This window comes from Nannobrachium achirus (genome assembly GCF_963921795.1).
Source record: "Nannobrachium achirus genome assembly, chromosome: 5".
Classification (NCBI taxonomy): Eukaryota; Metazoa; Chordata; class Actinopteri; order Myctophiformes; family Myctophidae; genus Nannobrachium; species Nannobrachium achirus.
Window position 1 is genome coordinate 32,313,894 of NC_137814.1, and position 22,371 is coordinate 32,336,264.

The 22,371-nt window shown below is 41.9% G+C and overlaps 1 protein-coding gene across 1 annotated transcript; it reads right to left on the minus strand.

The window, feature by feature from the left end:
• Positions 1 to 334: 334 nt before the first annotated feature.
• On the minus strand, positions 335 to 21,248 carry LOC308285490 (cullin-1). The gene is made up of 23 exons (XM_080726260.1): positions 21,092 to 21,248; positions 19,490 to 19,745; positions 19,252 to 19,301; positions 18,736 to 18,913; positions 18,107 to 18,274; positions 17,852 to 17,902; positions 17,547 to 17,637; positions 17,076 to 17,239; positions 16,523 to 16,685; positions 14,890 to 15,020; positions 14,680 to 14,787; positions 14,225 to 14,331; positions 13,440 to 13,488; positions 13,142 to 13,273; positions 12,878 to 12,995; positions 12,489 to 12,565; positions 6,597 to 6,728; positions 6,145 to 6,237; positions 5,712 to 5,759; positions 5,491 to 5,573; positions 4,912 to 5,017; positions 3,356 to 3,469; positions 335 to 1,874 (listed from the first exon to the last, which is right to left on the minus strand). Exons 2-23 carry the CDS (start codon positions 19,577 to 19,579, stop codon positions 1,794 to 1,796), a joined length of 2,334 nt encoding a protein of 777 aa, XP_080582386.1. The 5' UTR covers positions 19,580 to 19,745; positions 21,092 to 21,248; the 3' UTR covers positions 335 to 1,793.
• Positions 21,249 to 22,371: the final 1,123 nt, after the last annotated feature.

Consider the following 22,371-nt stretch of genomic DNA (forward strand, 5'->3'; position numbering starts at 1 on the left):
CAGGATCAACGAAGCCTATAGCTTATCATCACTTACAACCATCTCAAGATACTCGGCTAGTTCTCCCAGCAAGACTTCAGATCCTCTCATACGATTCAAGGCATCTCGGTTAAGTTCTAACCGGACACCACTGCGGCGGGTCCTAACCCTAGAAACCAGTCTCTCTTTAGTAGCTATTTTACAGTATGGTTTGTTATCGTGTGATAACTGCCACTTGATAAGAGCCTATGATAAAAAAAAAGAAATTCAATAAAAGGGCACATACAGAAACCTTTACTTTTTATTTAGCACACATTAAAAAAGTGAATCACACTATACAAATGTTTGTCTGCTAGCAGGTAGCGGAGCAGAATACACACTTTTCCCTCTTTTACACTAGGAGGTAGATGCAGTAGAGGACTGTAGTGTCAGAGTCACTCAGACGTGATATTGGAGGATGGACTGTTCAGGTTTGTGACAGGTTGACTGCGTAACACCACTCTGCAATCTGACTGCATTGTTGTACACGCAAATGTGTTGTGGCTGTGACAATTCTGTCTTTTACCATCTCACTCCCTAGGTATGAGATTTAACAGACCAGGATGCTTTGAAATGTTGCCTTCTCGGAACATCAGTCTGGTGGAGTTTGGATCTTTCTTTCTTTTTAAAGACAATCCAGTTTGGTTCCAGTGTGCAAGAAGTTAAACAGATCCCTGGACAGTAATCGAATGAATTGCAAATACTGCTTATCAGTCACAGTATTTATTTACAGATGCTTTGTCTTTGCTTCCTCCCATGGTTCATTTCAGTTTCTTCCTCATTAATCTCTGGCAATGCTGCAGTACTATCCTCCATTAAAACCTATGCTGCTTCAATCCAATAGTACTCTCCTCCGTTAAACCCAATGATGCAAATGATTCTACTCTTTACATGGCTTTCACATCTCATCGGTCACTTCCACACACGCTTAAGCCCAAGTTATACTTTGTTTTGCATTGTGTATCGCAACAAAAATAGCAGATCTACAAGCTCATAATAAATACATTTATTTATATAAATGTATTTATTGGGAATAACCCCTTGAGATGAACCATCTCGTTTTCAAGGGGCCTCCGCAAGTGCTCAAGCTTTGTGAGCTGTAGATCGGCAATTTTAGGTGCAATACGCTGGTGTGCATTCAAGTATATAAAACAGCCATTCATTCAACTATACCCAAGGCATTGCAGGGATAAAGTGAATCATTGACGTCTTGCTTCAAATGTAGGTAGGCAGTAGCATGCAAACCCCTGTAGACTCAGGATAAAAAACAAGGAAGTTATTTTTGATTTGCAGGATTGATATTCTTTCTTTTATGTTGATTTGCAAGATAAAGATAGAGGGGTAATGTCTTTGTCTGTACTATTTACAGATTTTTGAAACGTGTTGAGATCTAGAGATGATCCTGAGTGGTTCTAATGAGATATGACAGACAGTCAATGAGGCCAATCCCGTCGCAGAGTTCTCTCAAGGGAGGGCAGGTTGAACAACCCCCCCCCCCCTCCCAAAAAAAAAGAAAGAAAAAAAAGAAAGAAAGAAAGAAAAAAGAACAGAACAGTCCTGTAAATAGGCTCTCTTCAAGTGTGGGTGTCTTTTTAAAATTTCTGATACAATTTTACGTGCTTGCATTCCTGACATCATCAGCTAAAATGTCCAAAGGAATCATGTTTGCAAACTTTTTCGGGGGACGTCCTCTGGAAAAAGCAAATAAAAACAGAACGGGGGGAGGGGGGGGGGGGGGGAGCAGTGTGATGGAAAGATGAAGAGGAGTGGCTGGACTAAGCCAGGTAGCTGTAGGTGTCCTTTTCCCCATCCACTCGTTCTAGGTATTCCTTCTCGATCAGGATGTCGATACATTTCTGCCATAAAACAAGTCACCAGAAAAAGGAAATTAACAAAAACTGTTTAAAACCAAATCAAATTAATTACTAACAATCCTCATTTAATGATGCAGAAAAGTATGTCATAAATATATGTGAAACCAAGGACGATGTCACAAAATGTTTTGATCTTCGTATTGCAGTAGCCAAGAATCCAGCTGTCATTTGGAGTGTGCGTGAGAGCATGCTAGGTTCCGGTTTCACAGGTCAAACACAATGAAGTTAAAAAGGATCCCTGATTGAGTAAAATTTGTGCTTACATCATAGACTCCCATGTAGCCTACTACTGTATATCGCTACTGTGTTGAGGCTGTAAAACAGTGGCTAAATTGTAGAGCCTGGTCAAAACCAGTTTTTTAACATAGAATTTGATTAGTAATTAGGACAGGGGTCAGCAACCCAAAATGTTGAAAGAGCCATATTGGACCAAAAAAACTAAAAGGAAATCTGTCTGGAGCCGCAAAAAATTAAAAGCCTTATATAAGCCTTATAATGAAGGCAACACATGCTGTAAGTGTCTATATTAGCCTACTATCAAAATAAGTAGGCTGCAAATACATAATGAGCATTCATGATTAAATGTTTATTTTCCCTGCAGCGCATCCTGGAGAGAACGTTGAAAGTTAATATTTATTCTACACGTTTTTACAGTATTGGAAAACGTTAAGAATATTTGTGTCATGTCTGTCCTCCTACAGAAACCATATTAAAACAAAAAATATATATTTTCCCCCCATCTTTTTCCATTTTCATACATTTTTGAAAAAGCTCCAGGGAGCCACTAGGGCGGCGCTAAAGAGCTGCATGCGGCTCTAGAGCCGCGGGTTGCTGACCCCCGAATTAGGGGCTAATATTTTCCTGTTGAACTAATTAAACCACCCTCAAGCCGAAAATTACTCCTGATCAGATCAGATCAGATCATATCAGATCAGATCAGATCAGGTCTCTTCCAATTGAAGTGTTTAGGCTACATGAGGCTTTTCTATTCTGACTGAGTTACCATTCCTATTATTAGTGGAATAGTCCATACTGTGTACCAAGATGATGAGCTGAATTTTCCCCCAAAATGCTGTCAACACTTTCAGGGAGAGAGGCAGAAAAGAGGTGCAAAGAAAAGAAAACAAAACCCTTACTAAAAACTAATATTTCCTCCAAATAACAGAAATGTCGATTTTCATGGGATTTGTATTATCATATGACCTCCATGTTCACTTAACCATGATAAGTAAAATTTGCCCTGGTATTTTAGCTTTATAAATTACAGACATTGCTGATTCACAGGATTCAAGTCAAAGATGTCCACCGTAATTAGTACAAATGACCAGAGGTCCCCAGAAAAATACTAATCCTGTATGGTGATGGTTAAATATCTTCTATAGTTATTCTGGGAGTGTCACAATGCCATCACTGTGTAGCGGAAGGTAGAGGCTGAACTAAATCTTGATGTATCAGGTCCTCACCTTTATAACAGGGACCCTGGGTTTAAATCTTGAGGAGAGCTGGTTGAGGACCTCTGCCAGAAGCTGTTGATGTTTCAAGACTTTCCTCATCTTCATAATCCGAACAATGGCCGCCTAGATAGAGGGAGGAAAAGGAAGAGAGCTTAGTTAACGGGAAAGTGCGAGAGGATAGCCAGTGCATAGAAAGTCAGTGACAGAGGGGAACAGAGGTGTGATTCACACAATTTCCAGGTATTTGGGACATACTGTATGACAGCTAATATTCTAAAGCCCTGTTGAATTAACTAAATTAATTAGGCACAATGGTTGAAAATTAGCAACAACCTTTTTAGGTATAGCAACTGAGTTCATTTTTATATTACAGTCAAGACTGACAGGAAGGCATGGGCAGAGATGTTGGAAAATTATGGACACATTGAAACAACTGCAGTGATGTTATCCCCATGGTTTTCTATCTGTCTGTGCTGACTGCTGACGTACTTAGGCCCAATTCCATTCTGCTCCCTTACTGACTCACTGACTTAGGCGCAGGTTCAAGTGAAGTCTGCGAGGGCTTGTGGGCTGTACCATTTGAAATGGGTAAAGTCAGTGAGGGTTCAGGCAGAGTCCTTTATGCACCCTTTCAGAATGTCAACATGGATGCCGACTTTGGTTGGGGAATTACCCACAGTTCATAGTGTTACATGGGGAATGAGTGGAATCCTCCAAACGTCACTCATTTAAGTATGCAAATTAGTATCGCATGTTGATGTTCATTCTCAAAGGGAGACGCAATGGAAGATATTTATTTAGTAAAAATAAGGGACAGTCACACAAGATAAGAAATGAGAAAAGTAAATACAGAATATGGATTATACAATTTAAAATGAATAATATTAATACTAATCTAAACTCAAATTAAACAAACAGAATAATGTAAATATAATAATAATCAACAATCACAACTGTCGGCCATTACAGGTCATGTTCTACTTGCCCGAAAAGTAAACCGTCCATTGTAAAATGATAGGTGAAATTAAAGGAGCTATAGACAACTTTTTCTTGAGAAACGGATGCTAAATTAAAAATAATGTTCGAAAATACACACACACACACACACACACACACACACACACACACGTCCGTTAAACTGTGTTGTACTTGCGTAAGACATCAAGTGTGGACTGGTGGTGATGATGTTCTCTGGCAACACGCACACCACGCACACACACACTATCAGTAGGCTAAACAGTGTATGGAAATGTGCAGATTAGTCAAACATTACTGTGGTTACTAAAACAGCTGAAGTGTTTATGACTGTCTAGCAGTCACTGTTAGCCATCTTGTCACATAGTTGATTCTTTATTATGAAGCTTGTGTCTCGTTTTCTGTGATCACGGAACTATCAAAACCAGTAGTTAGTAACCCAATTTTGTGCAGATCATGAAATCAGAAACTGAATATAATATTAAACATTTCAGAACTTCTCACATCCTATATGTACTTTATGTATAGTGGAGTGGTTGCGAACCCTTGACTTAAACTTGACTTAAATACTGCTAACAGTAAGACTGTACCTGTATTAGCAACTTCCGGTCCTCCTCAATGTTCTTATGAGTCGTTTCCTGTTCCTGTTTTTGCTCCGTCTTCATTGGCACATTGATGTTCACCCGCAGTTTCTTACTGGGAGAGAAACAATGCAGAGTATGTCTTTGAGTAGGAGTGTCATGTCAACAGGGACATTAACATTCTGCCGTTAAGGGTCCTGATCTCATCCTAAATTAGAACTGAGTTGATCAAACTTGGGTCCGCCAAGGCTCTATTAGCGCAAAAACATTGCAGCATGTGCGCAGGAAACCGGGTTCAAATCCGCTGTAGATGAGGAAATTTACATAGTGCAGCTTTAAGTAGATAATCGGGTAGATAACCAATTCCAATCTTTGATATCAGCTCGGGACATTCCTAATTTGCTAGACTTTTATTTAATCCACACGTTTATTTTTCATTATACACTAATTTATTAACATTTGAGTGCCAAAAGCTAATGGTGCTAGTGTGGGTCTTTCCAATAAAACATTAAGCCTTACCGTCAATTCATGTCCTAATAGTGAAAACAACAAGAATCCTAACCATGCATGAGATCATGAAGGACTTACTTCTTGTAACCCAGGAACAGTTTGATGACAGTGTCTGGTTTGAACTCCGCCTCATCTATGTTGGCATTTTCATCCTCAAGCACCTGTACATGTACACAACATATGTAAAGGTTAACCACCAGAACACTTCTGAATTTAAAGAGATGTAGTTATTCATTTTTTTGAAAAGAAGAAGAAAAAAATAAAAATAAAACGATGAGAAATAGCCGTTATCAACTTACCAGTAATTTAGACTTCAACAGGATTTGTAAGACTTGCACCAAGATGTCCTGAAAGCATAACAAAACACATCAATATGTACTTCCAAAAAGCACCAAAGAGCAAATAATTTGCCTTAAAGGTCTTAAGGTACAGATCATGTTTTATTCAAAACAATTTATCTAAAGGTGAATGAAAGCTCCTTCTAATTTGATTCCAACAGAGGCAATACTAAATTAGCTATTTCTATGTTAATGTATCCTTTACATTAGTATTTGATTACATTGATAAATATTTCTCTCAGCCTCAAGGTCTCTTCTATTATTGGACTTCTCTTCTTTATTTGTTTGGTATTAACAACAATAACTGATTACAGTGTAAACAACTAAAACAATTCCTTCTTTTGGTTTAACCAGCTGTATGTGGTGTGTACACGTATATACTACGGATACTTACAACTTTGATCTGCGTACTGTCTGTGAGCTGTTGGACAGTGTAGACATCCTCACTGTTGTACTGTAGTAAGATGGCCATCTGGAATGTAGACGCCTAACAAGACAAGACACACAGGACAAGTTAGTCAAATACCAAAGATATCAAGCTGATATCTTGCCCACCAACATTATCAAAACAGTATCAAAGAATATTACATTACATTACAATTGATTGCAAGAAGTGTGCTAACTCACTTGAGCAAACCAGCTAGAACCATTGTTAAAGGCAGACACTACATATTTTGTCAAAATGTAAGTGGATTTTCACTAACAGTAGTGATATAATGATGAGATATCAAGAAATAAGGTGCTCCCCAAGCACAAGTGAATTTACAACGAGTAGTAATTTAGTGTAGTCGATGGGTGTACAAAATTCGCTGGTTGTTGAGGTGTGCTTAGGTTTATGTGCAATACCTGCAGTGTGTATCTGTTCTTGAAGCAGTTGGTGACCAACTCTCCTTTGGAGAGGTGATAGAGCCAGGTTAGTTTGCGGCCACTGTGTCTACTGGCATAAAAGGCTGTGAAACGCTGGTAGCTTCGTTCCAACTGATGGCAGAAAGAGAGATGAAGTGTTTGGTGCAAGAAAGGAAACGCAGAGAGGGCTGTCACAATTATTATTACATAATCGTCTAATCGTGATTATTTGACATAATCGCGATTATTTTTCATAATCGTCATAATCGTTTCCATGTTGAAAAATGTTCATATATTAAAAAGAAAGTCAAAAATAATGGAAATAGCATCAATGTGTAAGTGTAAAGTTGTCAAATATGTCAGTCATTTCTTTGTATATTTAGGTTATGTGTCATATCTACCATGTGGAACTTGAAAGCCTAAAGGCCAAACAGAAATGCAATTGCAATTATTTGAGTGACAAATAATCGTCATGTAAAATGTCATAATTGTGACAGCCCTAGGTCAAAAAGGTAAATATTTGCATATACAGTCCATGAACACAGTGCATAAAGCACACAAGTTTTATGCCCTGCAAATTCTTCATAGTACACCGTAAAATCATGAGTGTTGATTTAACTCTAGACAATGTACAAATCTTTAAATAATAATAATAACCATAACACTACTACTACTATTACTGCTGCTGCTACTACTACTACTACAACTACTAATAATCAAAGTCGTGTACACTGTAGGGAGCTACAATGGAAAAAACTATGGCTCGTGTACCAACCGGTGACTTTGTACACGACTTCGTACATTTCCCATAGATTCTATGGGACTTGAACACTTGCTCCTGCCCTTCGTGTACACGGTCTGTGCCGTCTATAGTTTCTCAATGGGGGGCAGCAGAGAGCCATATGTACACAGGCCCTAGTTGGTGTTCACGACCAGTAGTTTTACATGAACCCTCAGAGGGACACTGTGGGCTTATCAAGTGGTCCGTGGTGGTTCTCAAAGTGAGGTCGGGGGACCCTCAGAGGGACACTGTGGGCTTATCAAGTGATCCATGGTCGGTTCTCAAAGTGAGGTCGGGGGACCCTCAGAGGGACACTGTGGGCTTATCAAGTGGTCCGTGGTGGTTCTCAAAGTGAGGTCGGGGGACCCTCAGAGGGACACTGTGGGCTTATCAAGTGGTCCATGGTCGGTTCTCAAAGTGAGGTCGGGGGACCCTCAGAGGGACACTGTGGGCTTATCAAGTGGTCCATGGTCGGTTCTCAGGTCCATGGTCGGTTCTCAAAGTGAGGTCGGGGGACCCTCAGAGGGACACTGTGGGCTTATCAAGTGGTCCGTGGTCGGTTCTCAAAGTGAGGTCGGGGGACCCTCAGAGGGACACTGTGGGCTTATCAAGTGGTCCGTGGTCGGTTCTCAAAGTGAGGTCGGGGGACCCTCAGAGGGACACTGTGGGCTTATCAAGTGGTCCGTGGTGGTTCTCAAAGTGAGGTCGGGGGAACCTCAGAGGGACACTGTGGGCTTATCAAGTGGTCCATGGTCGGTTCTCAAAGTGAGGTCGGGGGACCCTCAGAGGGACACTGTGGGCTTATCAAGTGGTCCATGGTCGGTTCTCAAAGTGAGGTACATCCTCAAAGTCCCTCCTTCCCAAACAAAGACAAACCAACCAAGGGTGCACAAGGCAGTGGTGTGCGATGGACTAGAAATATCCATTTAAAACTATTGGTCATGTACACACAAACTAAGGCTCCTGTACACAGTGTTTGGTCTCAATTGTGTGAGCAGCTAAAGGGCAGACAATGGCCTAGAACAACCTAATGGTGCCTATTAAGACTCTAGTACACCCTTTGGCCTCGACAAGCCTGATCATCCTACTATAGCTAGTACCCCCCTCACCAACTTTGTGCTCCCACTTGATAAGCCCAGTGTCCCTCTGAGGGTCCCCCGACCTCACTTTGAGAACCGACCATGGACCACTTGATAAGCCCACGGTGTCCCTCTGAGGGTCCCTCGACCTCACTTTGAGAACCGACCATGGACCACTTGATAAGCCCACAGTGTCCCTCTGAGGGTCCCCGACCTCACTTTGAGAACTGACCATGGACCACTTGATAAGCCCACAGTGTCCCTCTGAGGGTCCCCCGACCTCACTTTGAGAACCGACCATGGACCACTTGATAAGCCCACAGTGTCCCTCTGAGGGTCCCCGACCTCACTTTGAGAACCGACCATGGACCACTTGATAAGCCCAGTGTCCCTCTGAGGGTTCATGTAAAACTACTGGTGACTTTGTACACGCCTGTGTACATTTCCCATAGATTCTATGGGACTTGAACACTTGCTCCTGCCCTTCGTGTACACGGTATGTGCCGTGTCCCCTCAGAGGGACACTGTGGGCCCCCCGAACTCACTTCGAGAACCGGCCATGGACCACTTGATAAGCCCACAGTGTCCCTCTGAGGGTTCATGTAAAACTTAAAACTATTGCCCGTGTACACAGTGGTTAATCGCATGTGCAAGGATCTACAGAGCTGGCTGGAGCATGGAGCAGCCTGGTGGAGTCTGGTGCAGTCCTGTCTACCCTGGTCTGGCCTATTCAAGCCAGATCTGGACAGTAATGGCCTGGTGGAGTCATCCAACTACCCTTTCCCCGGTCTATACTCCTACTCGGCAGGACTGGGCTGGACTTAGGTTTGCTGGACTCTATTGGGCTCTGGGGGGCTGTATTGGGCTCTGGTGGGCTGTGCTGTTCTGTGCTGGGCTCTGTTGGGCTATACGAGGCAGTACAGTACTAAAGCCTAGACATGTTCATGTAAAACTATTGGCCGTGTACACAAAGTCATGTAAAACTATTGCCCGTGTACACAGTGGCTTTTTCCTTGACCTTTCGAGTTAGGAGTGTCGTAGAGACACGAGACCGGGTTTGTTGGATTCAGCGTCAAAAAGTAAGTCAGAATAAGTGTCTTTTATCCGAAAGAATGTGTAATCGTGTTGGTGGCGTGCAAATTTCGTGTCTTTTTCGCAATCATAAAGGGTTAAAATTGTCGGAGAGACACGAAACCCATTCCATCGGATCAGGCATCCTTCAAATATGAAAAGTGTTTCCTGCGTAAAACAAACAGATTTTTTTCGTTTTTTTTATTTATTTTAAGGACAAAAATCCGGGTTTCGGTGTCTTTTTCGCAATCGTAAAGGGTTCAAAGTGTCGGAGAGACACGAAACCCATTCCATCAGATCGGGCATGCTTCAAATATGAAACGTGTGTCCTGCCTGAAACAAAACATATTTTTTTTGATTTTTTTATTCATTTTAAGGACAAAGGGCCTGTTTTGACGCCTAAAACGACCCTTTTCCTTGACCTTTCGAGTTAGGAGTGCCGTGTACACAGGATCTACAGAGCTGGCTGGAGCATGGAGCAGCCTGGTGGAGTCTGGTGCAGTCCTGTCTACCCTGGTCTGCCATTACAGTCACTGTAATGGCCTGGTGGAGTCATCTAACTACCCCCCTTCCCTGGTCTATACTCCTATTGGGCAGGACTGGGCTGGACTTAGGTTTGCTGGAGTCTATTGGGCTCTGGTAGGCTGTATTGGGCTCTGGTGGGCCGTGTTGTGCTGTGATGGGCTCTGTTGGGCTACACGAGACAGTACAGTACTAAAGCCTGAACATGTTCATGTAAAACTATTGGCTGTGTACACAAAGTCATGTAAAACTATTGCCCGTATACACAGGGGTTAATTATTATAATTGAATTTAAGGACACAACTGTTCAAGTGTGGAGAGCTACAGAGCTGGCGAGAGCCTAGTGCAGTGTTCCAGACGGATCCAGCCTCATATACTCCCCTTATAAGTCAGTGGTTCAACTATGGGACCCCTAGAGGGGTCTCCATACTCCCCTTATAAGTCAGTGGTTCAACTATGGGACCCCTAGAGGGGTCTCCAAATGATCTTGGGTGGTCCCAAATGTTTAGCTTAATGTGAAACATTGTTTTTCCACTCAACAGTGTACAGAGGCTATCTGCACATTTCTAAAGAGACAATTTAAGGACTTTTTAATACTTTTAAAATGATAAATTAAATATTAGGGGCAGAAATTGTGAAAATATCAGATCTACATGCTCACGCCGCCCTGCGTTGTGAGGTGTTGTGAGCATGTAGATCTGCTATTTTCACAAGGCCGTGTTTTACAAAATGTAACGCCTCAACTCTTTGTCCAAACAGTGAGGCATTGTGAGCTTGAAGATTAGCTATTTTCGCCATCTGTTGGAACCAAGTCAAATAAATGCAAGGCCTACAATTCTCTGTCTGTCTGTCTGTCTGTCTGTCTGTCTATCTATCTGGCAATATCCTCAGGGTGTCCAGTCAAAACACCACAAAACTGACATTCAAGGAGTAGTTCACCCCCAAAATGACTTATTTTTTCAATGCATTACTCACGCCATGGAGACTTGAGTTCAATAGAAAAAAAGTAACTTTGGGGGTGAACTACTCCTTTAATGAAATGTTTTTCTTCTCTTCACCCACACCAAATGATCGTGTGGTTCTAAAGATGAAAGAAAAATGCAGGGCATTCACAATCCGGCTAATTAAACAACAAACAAATTGGAATTATCAGAAATATGTTAGTCGCACGCATACTGTACCAACAAAACACAGTAAGTCGAAATGGAAAACAAATACACTTGCACTGATCTGAAACATATTCTCTCCCAGTGAACTTGACTGACCAGTGAACAAAGACAGACTGGTGCCACTCATCAAGCAGAAGCCACTGATCAAAAGAAGGCACTAATTGACCACACCTGGCTTGGTGGCCTGAGTGGTGTAGTATAGTGTGTTGACAGCAAGGCTTATGCAGGCCAACCTAACTCTGTCCCTGGCATGTTCGAGGTGCTTGTAGATCTGTGAGGTGCTTGTAGATCTGCTGTATTGGGTTTTTTAACTAGTTTGAAGTGTTGGTGCCGTGCTGTGACAGCTTGAAGCAGGGATGGCTCCCCACAAACCCAATTGTGATGAAAAATATTTATGAAATAAATAAATGAAATATATATATATATATATATATATATATATATATATATATATATGTGTGTGTGTGTGAAAGACAACTGACTTTTATGTAAACCATACTATATGGACAGTTTGTTCTGCATGTCACTATGCTGGAAAGTGTCCTAATCGGGAGATAAGCCCTGGGGGTCCCTGGAGCTCCAGGGGTCCCTGGAGGGGTGGAGGTTGTGGATTGGCAGGCAAGGAGTGTGTGTGCAAAGTTTGGCATTGAGTAATATGCTGGCTGTGTACACATGTTCACAGCGGCGTCAGTTCAGGAAAGGCTAAGGTATGGCAACATGACTGGTGTCTTGCAAGACACCAATCATGTTGCCATACCTTAGCAACAGGCACGATGAAAAGTACATTTAATTATTTCCCCCCTGTAGCCAAGGTATGGCAGCTGCCATAGCTTGCCATACCCAATTGACGCCCCTGCATGTTCACCTCCAGTAGGTTGGGAAAGTAGCCTGCCACCCTGTGGAAATATGCTTGAACTGCAAGATAGGACCCTAAAACAAATAAAATGGAATAAAAAAGCATCCGTAAGACGGATGGGCGAACAAGTGGTGTCCATACGTAGATGGGGTCCCAGAGGACATGTAGAGTCCACCCCCTTATTTTTCACGCCCCCAGGGAACACACAGTGGGGTTTGGAAATTTGTCGTGTACACCAGCCCTAGGACCTCGGCTTCGTGAACCGATTTATCGATAGGGGTAATAATAATAATAATAATAATATATATCTCAGTACAAACAATTCCCATCAACATTTATTTGATTTGATTTAACCAGACTAGAGTCCCTTTTACGAATTTGAACTGGCCAAGAGGGACAAGGCATGCGTCATACCTCAGAGGGGAGAGCGAACGTACAGGACTGCTGGAACGGCCAAGAACCTGAGCTCAACACCTGGATACTGAAGTCCACTACATCACCCATGTAAAGACAAAACAAAACACAAAAAAGATATGAAGAAAGGCTAAGGAATGATTCTTGTGTTCACATCCTACAGTATGTCCCCCGACTTATCCATATGAATGCACATTTACAGTGTGCATGTTGAAGTGAGCAAGTGCCGTTCTATAACTTGCTTTGTTTTTATTTTGTTCCCTGTGACATGTTTGGTTCTAAAAGAAATGTGCGACACAAATAAAATTGACTTTTGCCCTTTTAGCAATGCTTGGACTAGCTGTGCATAATTGAACTGATATAAATTGATGAGAAGCAGGGCTGCTTACAGTCTAAGGGCTCCGAGTTGACAAGATGCTTCTTAAATTGTTCATTGAGGTCCTTGCTGACTCCTATGTCCTGGAACATGCGCTGCAGTTTAGACGTGTACTCAAAGCCACATGCTTGCTGTGGGAAAGATGAAGGACATGAAAGCATTATTTGTATTGATTGATTGATTGAATACTTTATTAGACATTAATATAAAACAGCACGAGGTACAGTCACACGTTAATAAAAAGAGTAATGGTGGGGACAGAAATGAGAGTATGTACCTTGAGTTTGGAGATCATACTAGCCTCGGCATCATCACTAGCACTGTTCTGATGAACTAGCCTCTTGGCGAGCATTTTAGCATAGAACTTCTGGAAGACATCTTTGTCTTCTATGTACTTGAACACCACCATCTGTCCATGGGATCAGAACAAATATGTACCTCAGTTTTACGAGTTAGACGTATTGTGAGCTTGCAGATAGCTATTTTCGGCACATGGCATGCTTCTATAGAATCCAAATGACTGAAATCAGTCGTGGCGACTGAGAAATGAATTCCTTGGGTAACCTAGAACTCACCACTTGGTTGAGTGTGTCTTCCAGTTCTGCCTCTTCTGGGTTTTTAGAGCTGATAAGAGAATAAATAATGTTATATTCTGACCAATCTGTACGGTAGAGTATGTTAGTTGATACAATAATATAACTAAGTCTGCAGTGTTGGAAGGTGGTATCCATACTCTTCTAAAGCCCGGTGTTGTGTTCAGGTAGGAACACTGCTGGTTGACTCTTTTGCCCTCTAAAGGCTGTTTTCAGTAAAGCACATTTTACCCTTTAAGTCCTGGAACGTTTTAACCACTTTAACCATTATATTATGCTTTACTATTAATAAAATAGCAGATACACAAGCTCATAGCTGGGAGCTTGTAGATTTGCTATTTTTGAAAAAATATATCTAATGTATTTTTAAAGCGAACATTTGTAACTCAAATTCTGCTTCCGGGGGTCCCTGGAACTAAATATTTTGAGATGGGGGTCTGCGGCCAAATACATGTCATTTTGGGGGTCCTAGACATGAACTAGGACTTAGGAGACATTTATAGAATTGCATCAATATATTCAAAGACTTGCTCAAATTGTCATGATTTTTTTCAAAAATAGCAGATCTACAGCAGGCTGTGAGCTTGTATATCATCCATTTTTTTAATAGTCAAAGCATAAAATAACGGTTATAGTGGTTAAAATCTAGAGTTACACAATTGCGTAACAGGTCTTAAAAGGTTAAAGTAGGGTTCCATGAGCAAAAAAAGACCATAGGTTGTTTGAGCAGAGCATCCAGAATATAGTTTAGATTTATAAAGACCAACCTCTTCTTGAGCAGGGAATCACAGTATCTGGCCAGCAGCTCAGGTGATTTACTGGATGACTGAACCATCTTGGTCACAGCGTTATTGTTGATGAAACGTCCGCAGGCCTGAGTCCCAGACAGAGGGTATATTATAATGGACATCATACTGAACAGTCTATCAACATTGGTAATGCAGCCATTTGGATAGTCTGAACAAATTGTGTTTCATGGTAAAGGCATTCACTAAAATATCCAATCACAAAAAATATATATGTACATTTTAAAACTGAGTGCACTGCCTTCACATAAACTTATCTAGAAAAATAGCAGCAACAAAAAAGGTTGTGATACTTGCTCCATTTGACATATATTATCTTTAATGTAAACTCTAAGGCTATATTGGCCTTCATCAGATCTCATGATTACTGGAGACTTTAATAGACAGAAGCAAAGAGCAAACATGAGCAGTCTAACCTTATCCAGAGCAGCTACAAAGCCAGCATCGTTGTTAAACGCTGACATGACTAAGGCATTGTATTTCTTGTGGACATCGAGGATAGTCTGGACGTACATCTTGGGGTCCTAAAGGAGAAGACATGATTCCAAAGATGAAAACACATGAGAAAGGGTCCAATCACTAATGGGAGAAGCAAATGGATCTGATACTCTGCAACTTGTCCTTACATTGAGAGCCGAGTCGCCACACTTCTCAATTGCAGCCAGACCCTGATTGTAGATATGCGTCTCTAGCAGCTTCTTCAGTTCCCCAAGACCATCCGTGATCCGAGAAACCAAGTTATACATGCGGCCCAGGTCTGAAGCATAGAAAGAAAGAGAAAAGATAAGGGAGTGAGTGATATTAGCAAAAAAAAACAGATATCGGAATTCAGCTAAAATGACCGATAAAACGCTCCGATACAAGCAAGCACTCCATTCCATGAATCCGCACCAGTACTTCTATCCAGCACTGTCTTCCCCCTGCACGCACGCACAGCAGTACTAACAAAAAGAAGTTATGTCAGCCGTCTGAGAGTTTTTGAGCGGTGGTAGACCGCTCCATAGCATGGCCGTGTGTGTATCCGTGTATGTATCCGTGTATGTATGTGTGTATGTAGCCTGAACTACCACTCAGTGACCAGAGAGGGTGCTCTTGAGTCTAGTCTGAGCATCAACTGCAATTTTCTCTCTCTCTCTCTCTCTCACACACACACACACGCACACACACACGCACGCGCACACACACACACACACACACAACCACCGCTCAGTTCACACGGGTGTGATTTTTTGTGTTAGAAAAGCCAGCAGACCCAACAACAGCCCAGTGCAAAACTTGCAAAAAAGACGTTCCACGCGGTGGCAACCAACGTAGCCAGAGACGTTTGAAAAGCGTGAGAAATGTTATCTGTGGCTTCATTCATGCAGTGGGGGGCCGCTCTCCATTCCGACATGCTGCCATTCCGACATTGACTTCTAATTGTCTGAGTGGCGGCACTTCCATAGAGGTTAGGGTTAGGTATAGGGTTAGTGTCGGAATGGGGGATGTCGGAATGGCAGCATGTCGGAATGCAGAGCTAGCGTTAGCAGCTAGCTTAGCCACCGACCGACTGAAGAGACCGACTGTGTGTGTGCCGCGTCATAAGGTAGCAGTTCTGCAAGCTCTCAACGTGTCATGCTGCAAGGCGTTGTGGGCTTGTAGATCGGCTATTTTCATACAAATTTAAAAACTAGAGGAGAAATTATTAAAAAAATATTACTTCCAGACTACAAAATCAGAAATTAATAGTAAATATTGTGTGCTGCCTGCCAGATATCATGCAGCATAGAGAGACTTAAAATACGTGCTGTATCGCATCGATCGATATCGAAATCTTATCGATTTAGATGCTGCCATATCGTGTCGAAGGTGAAAAATCGATATTGCAGCATCACTATTTCCGATGTGCAGCTTTCGGAACTCTAATTCGGGGTAATGTTTTTCAGAAGTTGCGAATGACGTCCTTTTGTAGTTGAACCGGACCTTTCAGACGAAAAAGTCGGTGGTCGGAGACAGTATTGACAGCCCTTATGTCTGTGTGTCTCTCAACATTGCGTGGTGCGTGCATCGTCTATGTATTTGTGTGTATGTGTCTCTTGCGTGTGTGTGTTTCTTCCAACTTTTTATAAAAAGGATACACTTTAGTTTTTTCTCCATTTGATTGAATCAAATAATCACCCAAAACCGTTTCATCCTCTGTTGCTTATACATCTCAACATCCCACAATATTGCTTACTTTATGTATGTTATTATTCATCCATTCCTCCATCCCCTACCTACCTTCATTCTTGTCGGCGTCAAGTAAGTTCTGGAACTCGGTATGGAAGATCTCTAGGTGTTTCTCTATGAGGACCTGCTCACATTTCCTGGCCAGTTCATCCTGGGTGGACTCATGGAGGTAGACCTGAACACGCCGCTGCTCTTCTAGGAGACGGCCTTCCGCCTGGTAGAAGAAGAAACTATTGTAACTTTTGAAAAATAGCAGATATACAAGCTCACAGCGCGGCACCGAGTGCCACACTGCGAGCTTGTAGATCCGATATTTTTGAAAAATCATGGACATTTGTATATTTGAATATTTTGCTCCGATTCTATGTCTTCTAAATCCTTCTTCTAAATCAGTGGTTCTTTTTTATGTAAAGGACCCCCAAAATTACATGCATTTGGCCGCGGAACCCCATCTCAAAATATGTTGTTCCAAGCAAATATTTGAGTTACAAATGTTTGCTTTAAAAATACATATATTCAAAGATTTGAACACATTTTCACGACATTTCAAAAATAGCAGATCTACAAGCTTGCAGCACACACTGTGAGCTTCATCATCACCCACCTTCTTCATGTACTCGGTAACAGGGTTTTGCTGGAGGAATTCGGTGCTCTCTCTGGTGTAGAAGCGCTCCGTGTCTGCGAGGAATTGTATCTCAAAGAACTCCTTGTACACCGACAGAGTAGGGCCTTTGGCAAACGCATCGTCCTCATTCAGACCCAACTCCACTGGACAGTGGATACATGAGAGACAGCGTTGGTACACCACCAAAAATGCAATATAATTACACACATCAACATAAATATAATTAATTAATTAATCCAATGCACTCGTTCTGAGCCAGCCCACTTTGAGCCCCCCCCCCCCCCCCCCCCCCCCGGCCCACCCAGTCAATGTGACCCCTGAGCATAACTGCTCCCCAGGCGCTGCATTAATAGCTAATAGTTAAAATGGATACATTTCACAAATGTAGAGCTAAAAACCCAAGAAGAGTGGAGACTACATTATTAACTCAAACAATAGTGAATAACCTACCATAAGACTGAACCACTCCGCTGATTAGTCTGGTGTTGATGGGCTCTCCATTACGCTCTTTCTCGATCAGGTTCAGAACAGCATTGGTTACCTGAATGCAAAATGCAAGAAAATAACATTTATTAACTGTATTAAAGCAACAAACAATGCACAAATAAACTGCACACAAAACAACACAAACACGACTTCAGCACACAAAACTAACAAAGAAAATAACAAAGTCAGTCAAAAATATAATAACAATATAGTTTCTCTGTGTAAGCAACAACAGCCAATACAGTGTGTGATTGGGCTTATGGTCTTACCTGTTTATTCAAAGGTCTAAAAAGGCATTCTCTCCACGTCACAAGAGCAAGCTGCCATGAAAGAAATAAGTTGTCAAGACCACAGCAAAATGCTGGACTGTCCACTCAGTCTATGCAATTCTGAAGAAATCACAGGTCTTAAAGGGTGGGTTGACTTTATGAATTGAAGAAGAATGAATTTCAGCACTCAACAATGCAGAAATAGTCTAGAATAACTAGATAGTCCTTAAATGAAATGTCAGAAATGAGGCTCACAGAGTAAATTTCATAGATGCCCTTGCGGCCTTCGTCACACTCTCGTCGAACCCAGTGGCGGTTGAGGTAGGCACAGATGCCGTTCAGCACCTTACTGGAGAAACGGTAGTCCTCCCACTGCTGTGTGTAGAATTTCAAAACCCCTTCATCCATCAAGTCCTCCCCATCCTGACCAGAGAAGGGGGGAGGGGGGGGGGGCGAGTTTTTGGAGAAGATGAGTGTTAAGCATCAATAGAGGAAGGATTGAGAGAAGTAAAGAGATGCTGCGATGGACATAGTAGAGGTAGGTGTTTCTCGAGTACGTTATAGGAGGATATCCAACACATTAGCCTACGCAACAGGCCATATCGCAGTTTTAGAAACACTGCATGCTTGTAGGAGTTGCTCGTTATACTAATTACTTGACAAACTACATGATAGTAAGAAAGCTTGCTTTTGACAAAATCCCAATATGGAAATCAAATATCACATAAAAACAACTAGTACCACATTATCCAGGCGTGAACTTTTGTCAATGTGATCCATAACAATCTTTTAAACATAAAATGTTTCAGTGCAATTGTAGCTCCACCTAGAATGACCCAAATAACCAATGCTGGAATAAGAAGTAAAGCAATCCCTATTTTTACCTTGAGGAGGTTGATAAGGTAGGTCTTGAGAAACTCCTTGAGCCTCTTGTAGAGCTCCAAGCCAACAAACTGGGCGCCTCCAGGAGTAGGTGATTTTTTAGAAGGCTTGGAAGTTGGGGGTCCTGCCCCACGTGCCTGGTTTGACTGGTGAACACTCGTACAATAGTTATATACATGTCTAGGGGAGGATGCCGTCAGGGCCAAACAACCAAAAGTCAATTATGGCAATAAGGATGAAAACAATCAAAGATAACAATGACAAAGTAAAAAAAAAAAAAAACATTTTCTAACCATACACAACACTTCCCCAGTGTGTTCTGTGAGCTCACTCACTAGGTGCTGCAAAAACTGTGTGAAACAGTGCCTTTTACATAGGCGGTCTGTGTTTTTCCACCACCTTTGTTGGCTTTAACACACATTACATTGAGGCCACACAAACAACACAATAAACACAGTGTGTCTAAAACACTGTCTCTCTCACTTTGTCTTTTCTTGTCAGGTGTGGCTAAAGGATACGTGTACAGTTCCATGTATCGTGACTTGGCCATGCTTTGTCTGGTGTAGACCTAGTAAAACAAAACAAAAAACAACACAACACTGAATTACAATGTAAAGAATAATGACATTCTGACAGATTGTAATCCAGAAGACGCATTTTATCATGCATTTATTTATTGTAATGCGCAAGAACGCAAGATGTTAACCAGGCAGCCCTTACTGGGCTACAGAGAGAAACAGAATGAGGACGACAGACCTGCTGTATTCCTGCCCTCAGGTCATCCCAGATCTGGTCCAGGCCGATCTGTTTCAGCCCATGTGGGTTCTGGTTTCTGTTGGATGACATGACGGCTTCCTCCTCTCCACTAAGTCCACTTTCTGAAGTCTTGGGAGTGAAGCGGTGTCTCCTTAGTCCTCCATAGGGGGCCAATGGGGAGAGGTGAAAGGACAGGTCTTCTTGGAATAACCCCTGACGTTCAAGTGGCTATCAGGGGCCCGCTCAGCCTAGAGAACTGGTAGGTAATGGAACATATCACAGTTACATCAGCAGTTCTTAATACCTCTGGGGTTGTTACAACTTACAAGAATTAAGAGAAATGTCAGTGTTGGAAGGTGCCCCGAACACTTAACTCCTTTAACGTCTAAAATGGGTTTCCACATAATGGCATAAATGACAAAAGTAGGTATATATATTCTGTGTATTACCTCAAGAGATGAGAACATATTACTTAACCTAAATGTAGTTAAGATGTAACTAAATCAAACCTCGGTTCAAAGTGAAGCGGTGAATTTTTTATTCTATATGTTCTAGAGCAGAAATCTGTGTTCTAGATCTATACATTCTGTCTATCTATACTTTCTATGTGCTTTAGTTCTATATTTTTATGAATTCTGAATGAATTAATGATTTTCTCTGGAGGGCCAAATTGTCATGTGAAGCTTGACCAATCCTCAATTCTGCATGCACGGGACATGTACGGGACAGACAAAGCCTGTTCATTCTGGACTGGAATGATTGTATGGACATGTACGGGACACACAAAGCCACTCTTTGGAAGCGGCTTTCACCACTTAAAAAAAAAAGATCACTCATGTGGATTTTTTATGGGTCATTCTTGACAGATACAAAGAACTAACATAACCAAAGCTGTTCGTACAGGTGCAATATTAGAAAGTCTGTTTAATACAATCAGATAGGACTTTTTCTGCTTCATGAATGGGCAGTCAATGGAGGGTATACAACTTACAGATAGAATTTACCTACAAAATCAATGTTGTCATGAAAATTGACCTTTCTTGAAAATAATCTTTGGATTTGGAGATAATAATGACACTTCAAAAGTGGGTCAAATCTCAGTTGAAAACAACTCTAAGTATGCATGCCTGCTATAGGTACTCTGTAGCACACGTTCCTAACGAGAAATCCTACTGACAAACTATTAACAGTAACTCAGCATGAACTCGTCTTGCTTGCATTCAATTCATTTGTATTCGTACTAGTACAGCCAGTCTAAAAGTTAACAAAACAAGACATTCTATTCACCATATCACCATTGTCACTGGGTGAATACGTGAGGAAACAATAAAAAGGTAAAAACACCAAATTAAAGCTAAAAGAAGACACCAAACAAGCAGATCAGGGCCTACTAACATAAATGGTTAGCATAGTAACCTGTGTACCAGTTGTACGACCCTCTTGACAAGTAGACGATTAAAATGACGCAGTTTCAACAGTCAAAACACGTCGACGCGGGTCGTACAGAGGATTTTTTAAAAGCTGAAAATACGTCATTTCTCTGGAGCCAGAGGCTCGTGTGACGGAGTATATTAGCCTTTTAAGGTGTTAGCGCGTTCTTACCATTGTCCAGATTGTGTTCTCTCGGCGATCCGAACAAACAATATAATGATTCCGATCAACTTAAATGCGATCACAATTTGTCATCCAAGAAAACGTGTTTTTCTGTCAAAACACAACAACCCATTAGCCCCGAAAATTATTTACTTTCACTGCCACAACAAAGCTGGAGGGTGCACTTTCCGGTTGGTGTTCACAAAATGCATGTCCGTGTAGAAATCGTCCTGGAAATTTGGTTCCGCGTTATCAGTGTGGGTGCAGGCCATATACTCTATGGTGCAGGCAGGTAGAGCAGGGGTCTTCAACAGGGGGTCCCCAGAGTTACTACAGGGGATCCTCCAAATCTTTGAGTGATAGTTTATTTTCTCCTTTTTTATATTAACCACTTGAACCCTAGTGTCCATACTCTGAGAGTCAAGTGTATTATGTATTGACAGTTCAAGTGGTTAAATATCTGACATGAATCCAAAATACACTGATGAGTGTGCTGTCAAACAACTATATGGAATCTATGAACAGGTTGTGGGGGTCCCTGCATGCTTCATCTGGGTGCATCGCCCCATTCCGACATGTCTCCTTTCCGACAGACACTAACCCCATCTCGGGAGTCTCTCTCATAGAGCTCTCTCTCCATTCCGACATGTCGCCACTCCTAAATTGACTTCTAATTGTCGGAGTGGCGACACTCCCATAGGGGTTAAGTTAGGGATGTAACCCCCTATCTCTTACCCTTACCCTAACCTTAACCTCTATGGAAGTGTTGCCACTCCGACAATAAGAATTAAGTCACTGTCGGAGTGGCGACATGTCGGAATGGAGAGAGCCCCCCGCTTCATCTCTCTCTCAACTAAGGGGTCCTGACTCCTTGGCCTGAAAACGTTGAAGACCCCCCTGAGGTAGAGTGATGTCACTGGCATGCCAGTGGTGATGCCAGTGCTGAGCGCACCTCATGCCATGGCACGCTCTGCTGGCGCACAAGTGCTTGTACACAAGTCACAAGTTAGCACCTCGTCTTCGACATACTAGTGCAGTTCTAGTTATTATTATTTAGGCATTTACCTTTCAAGTTTCAATAGCTTCAAATAAAAATTGATATTCATTTCTTCATAGAATCACTGCAATCACAGAAAGAACAGGTACGTGACATAGAAATATTTGTTGTTTCAACACAAGCTAGACATCGAAGTGGAAAGGGATTATTGATCCACATGTTTTCATGTTTTCATATTCCCTGGTCTCTACTGGATGGGTGGGGCTTCGCTTCCCTTGTGTTCTACTAGCAT

What these genes read in the sequence shown, in the direction of transcription:
- LOC308285490 (XM_080726260.1), bottom strand. Translation starts at nt 19,579, where the DNA reads ATGTCATCCAACAGAAACCAGAACCCACATGGGCTGAAACAGATCGGC. An exon ending in ACCTTATCAACCTCCTCAAG is followed by an intron (nt 18,275 to 18,735) that starts GTAAAAATAGGG and finishes TTCTCTGGTCAG; the next exon opens with GATGGGGAGGACTTGATGGA. An exon ending in CGTTCGCTCTCCCCTCTGAG is followed by an intron (nt 6,729 to 12,488) that starts GTATGACGCATG and finishes TTCTGCCATCAG; the next exon opens with TTGGAACGAAGCTACCAGCG.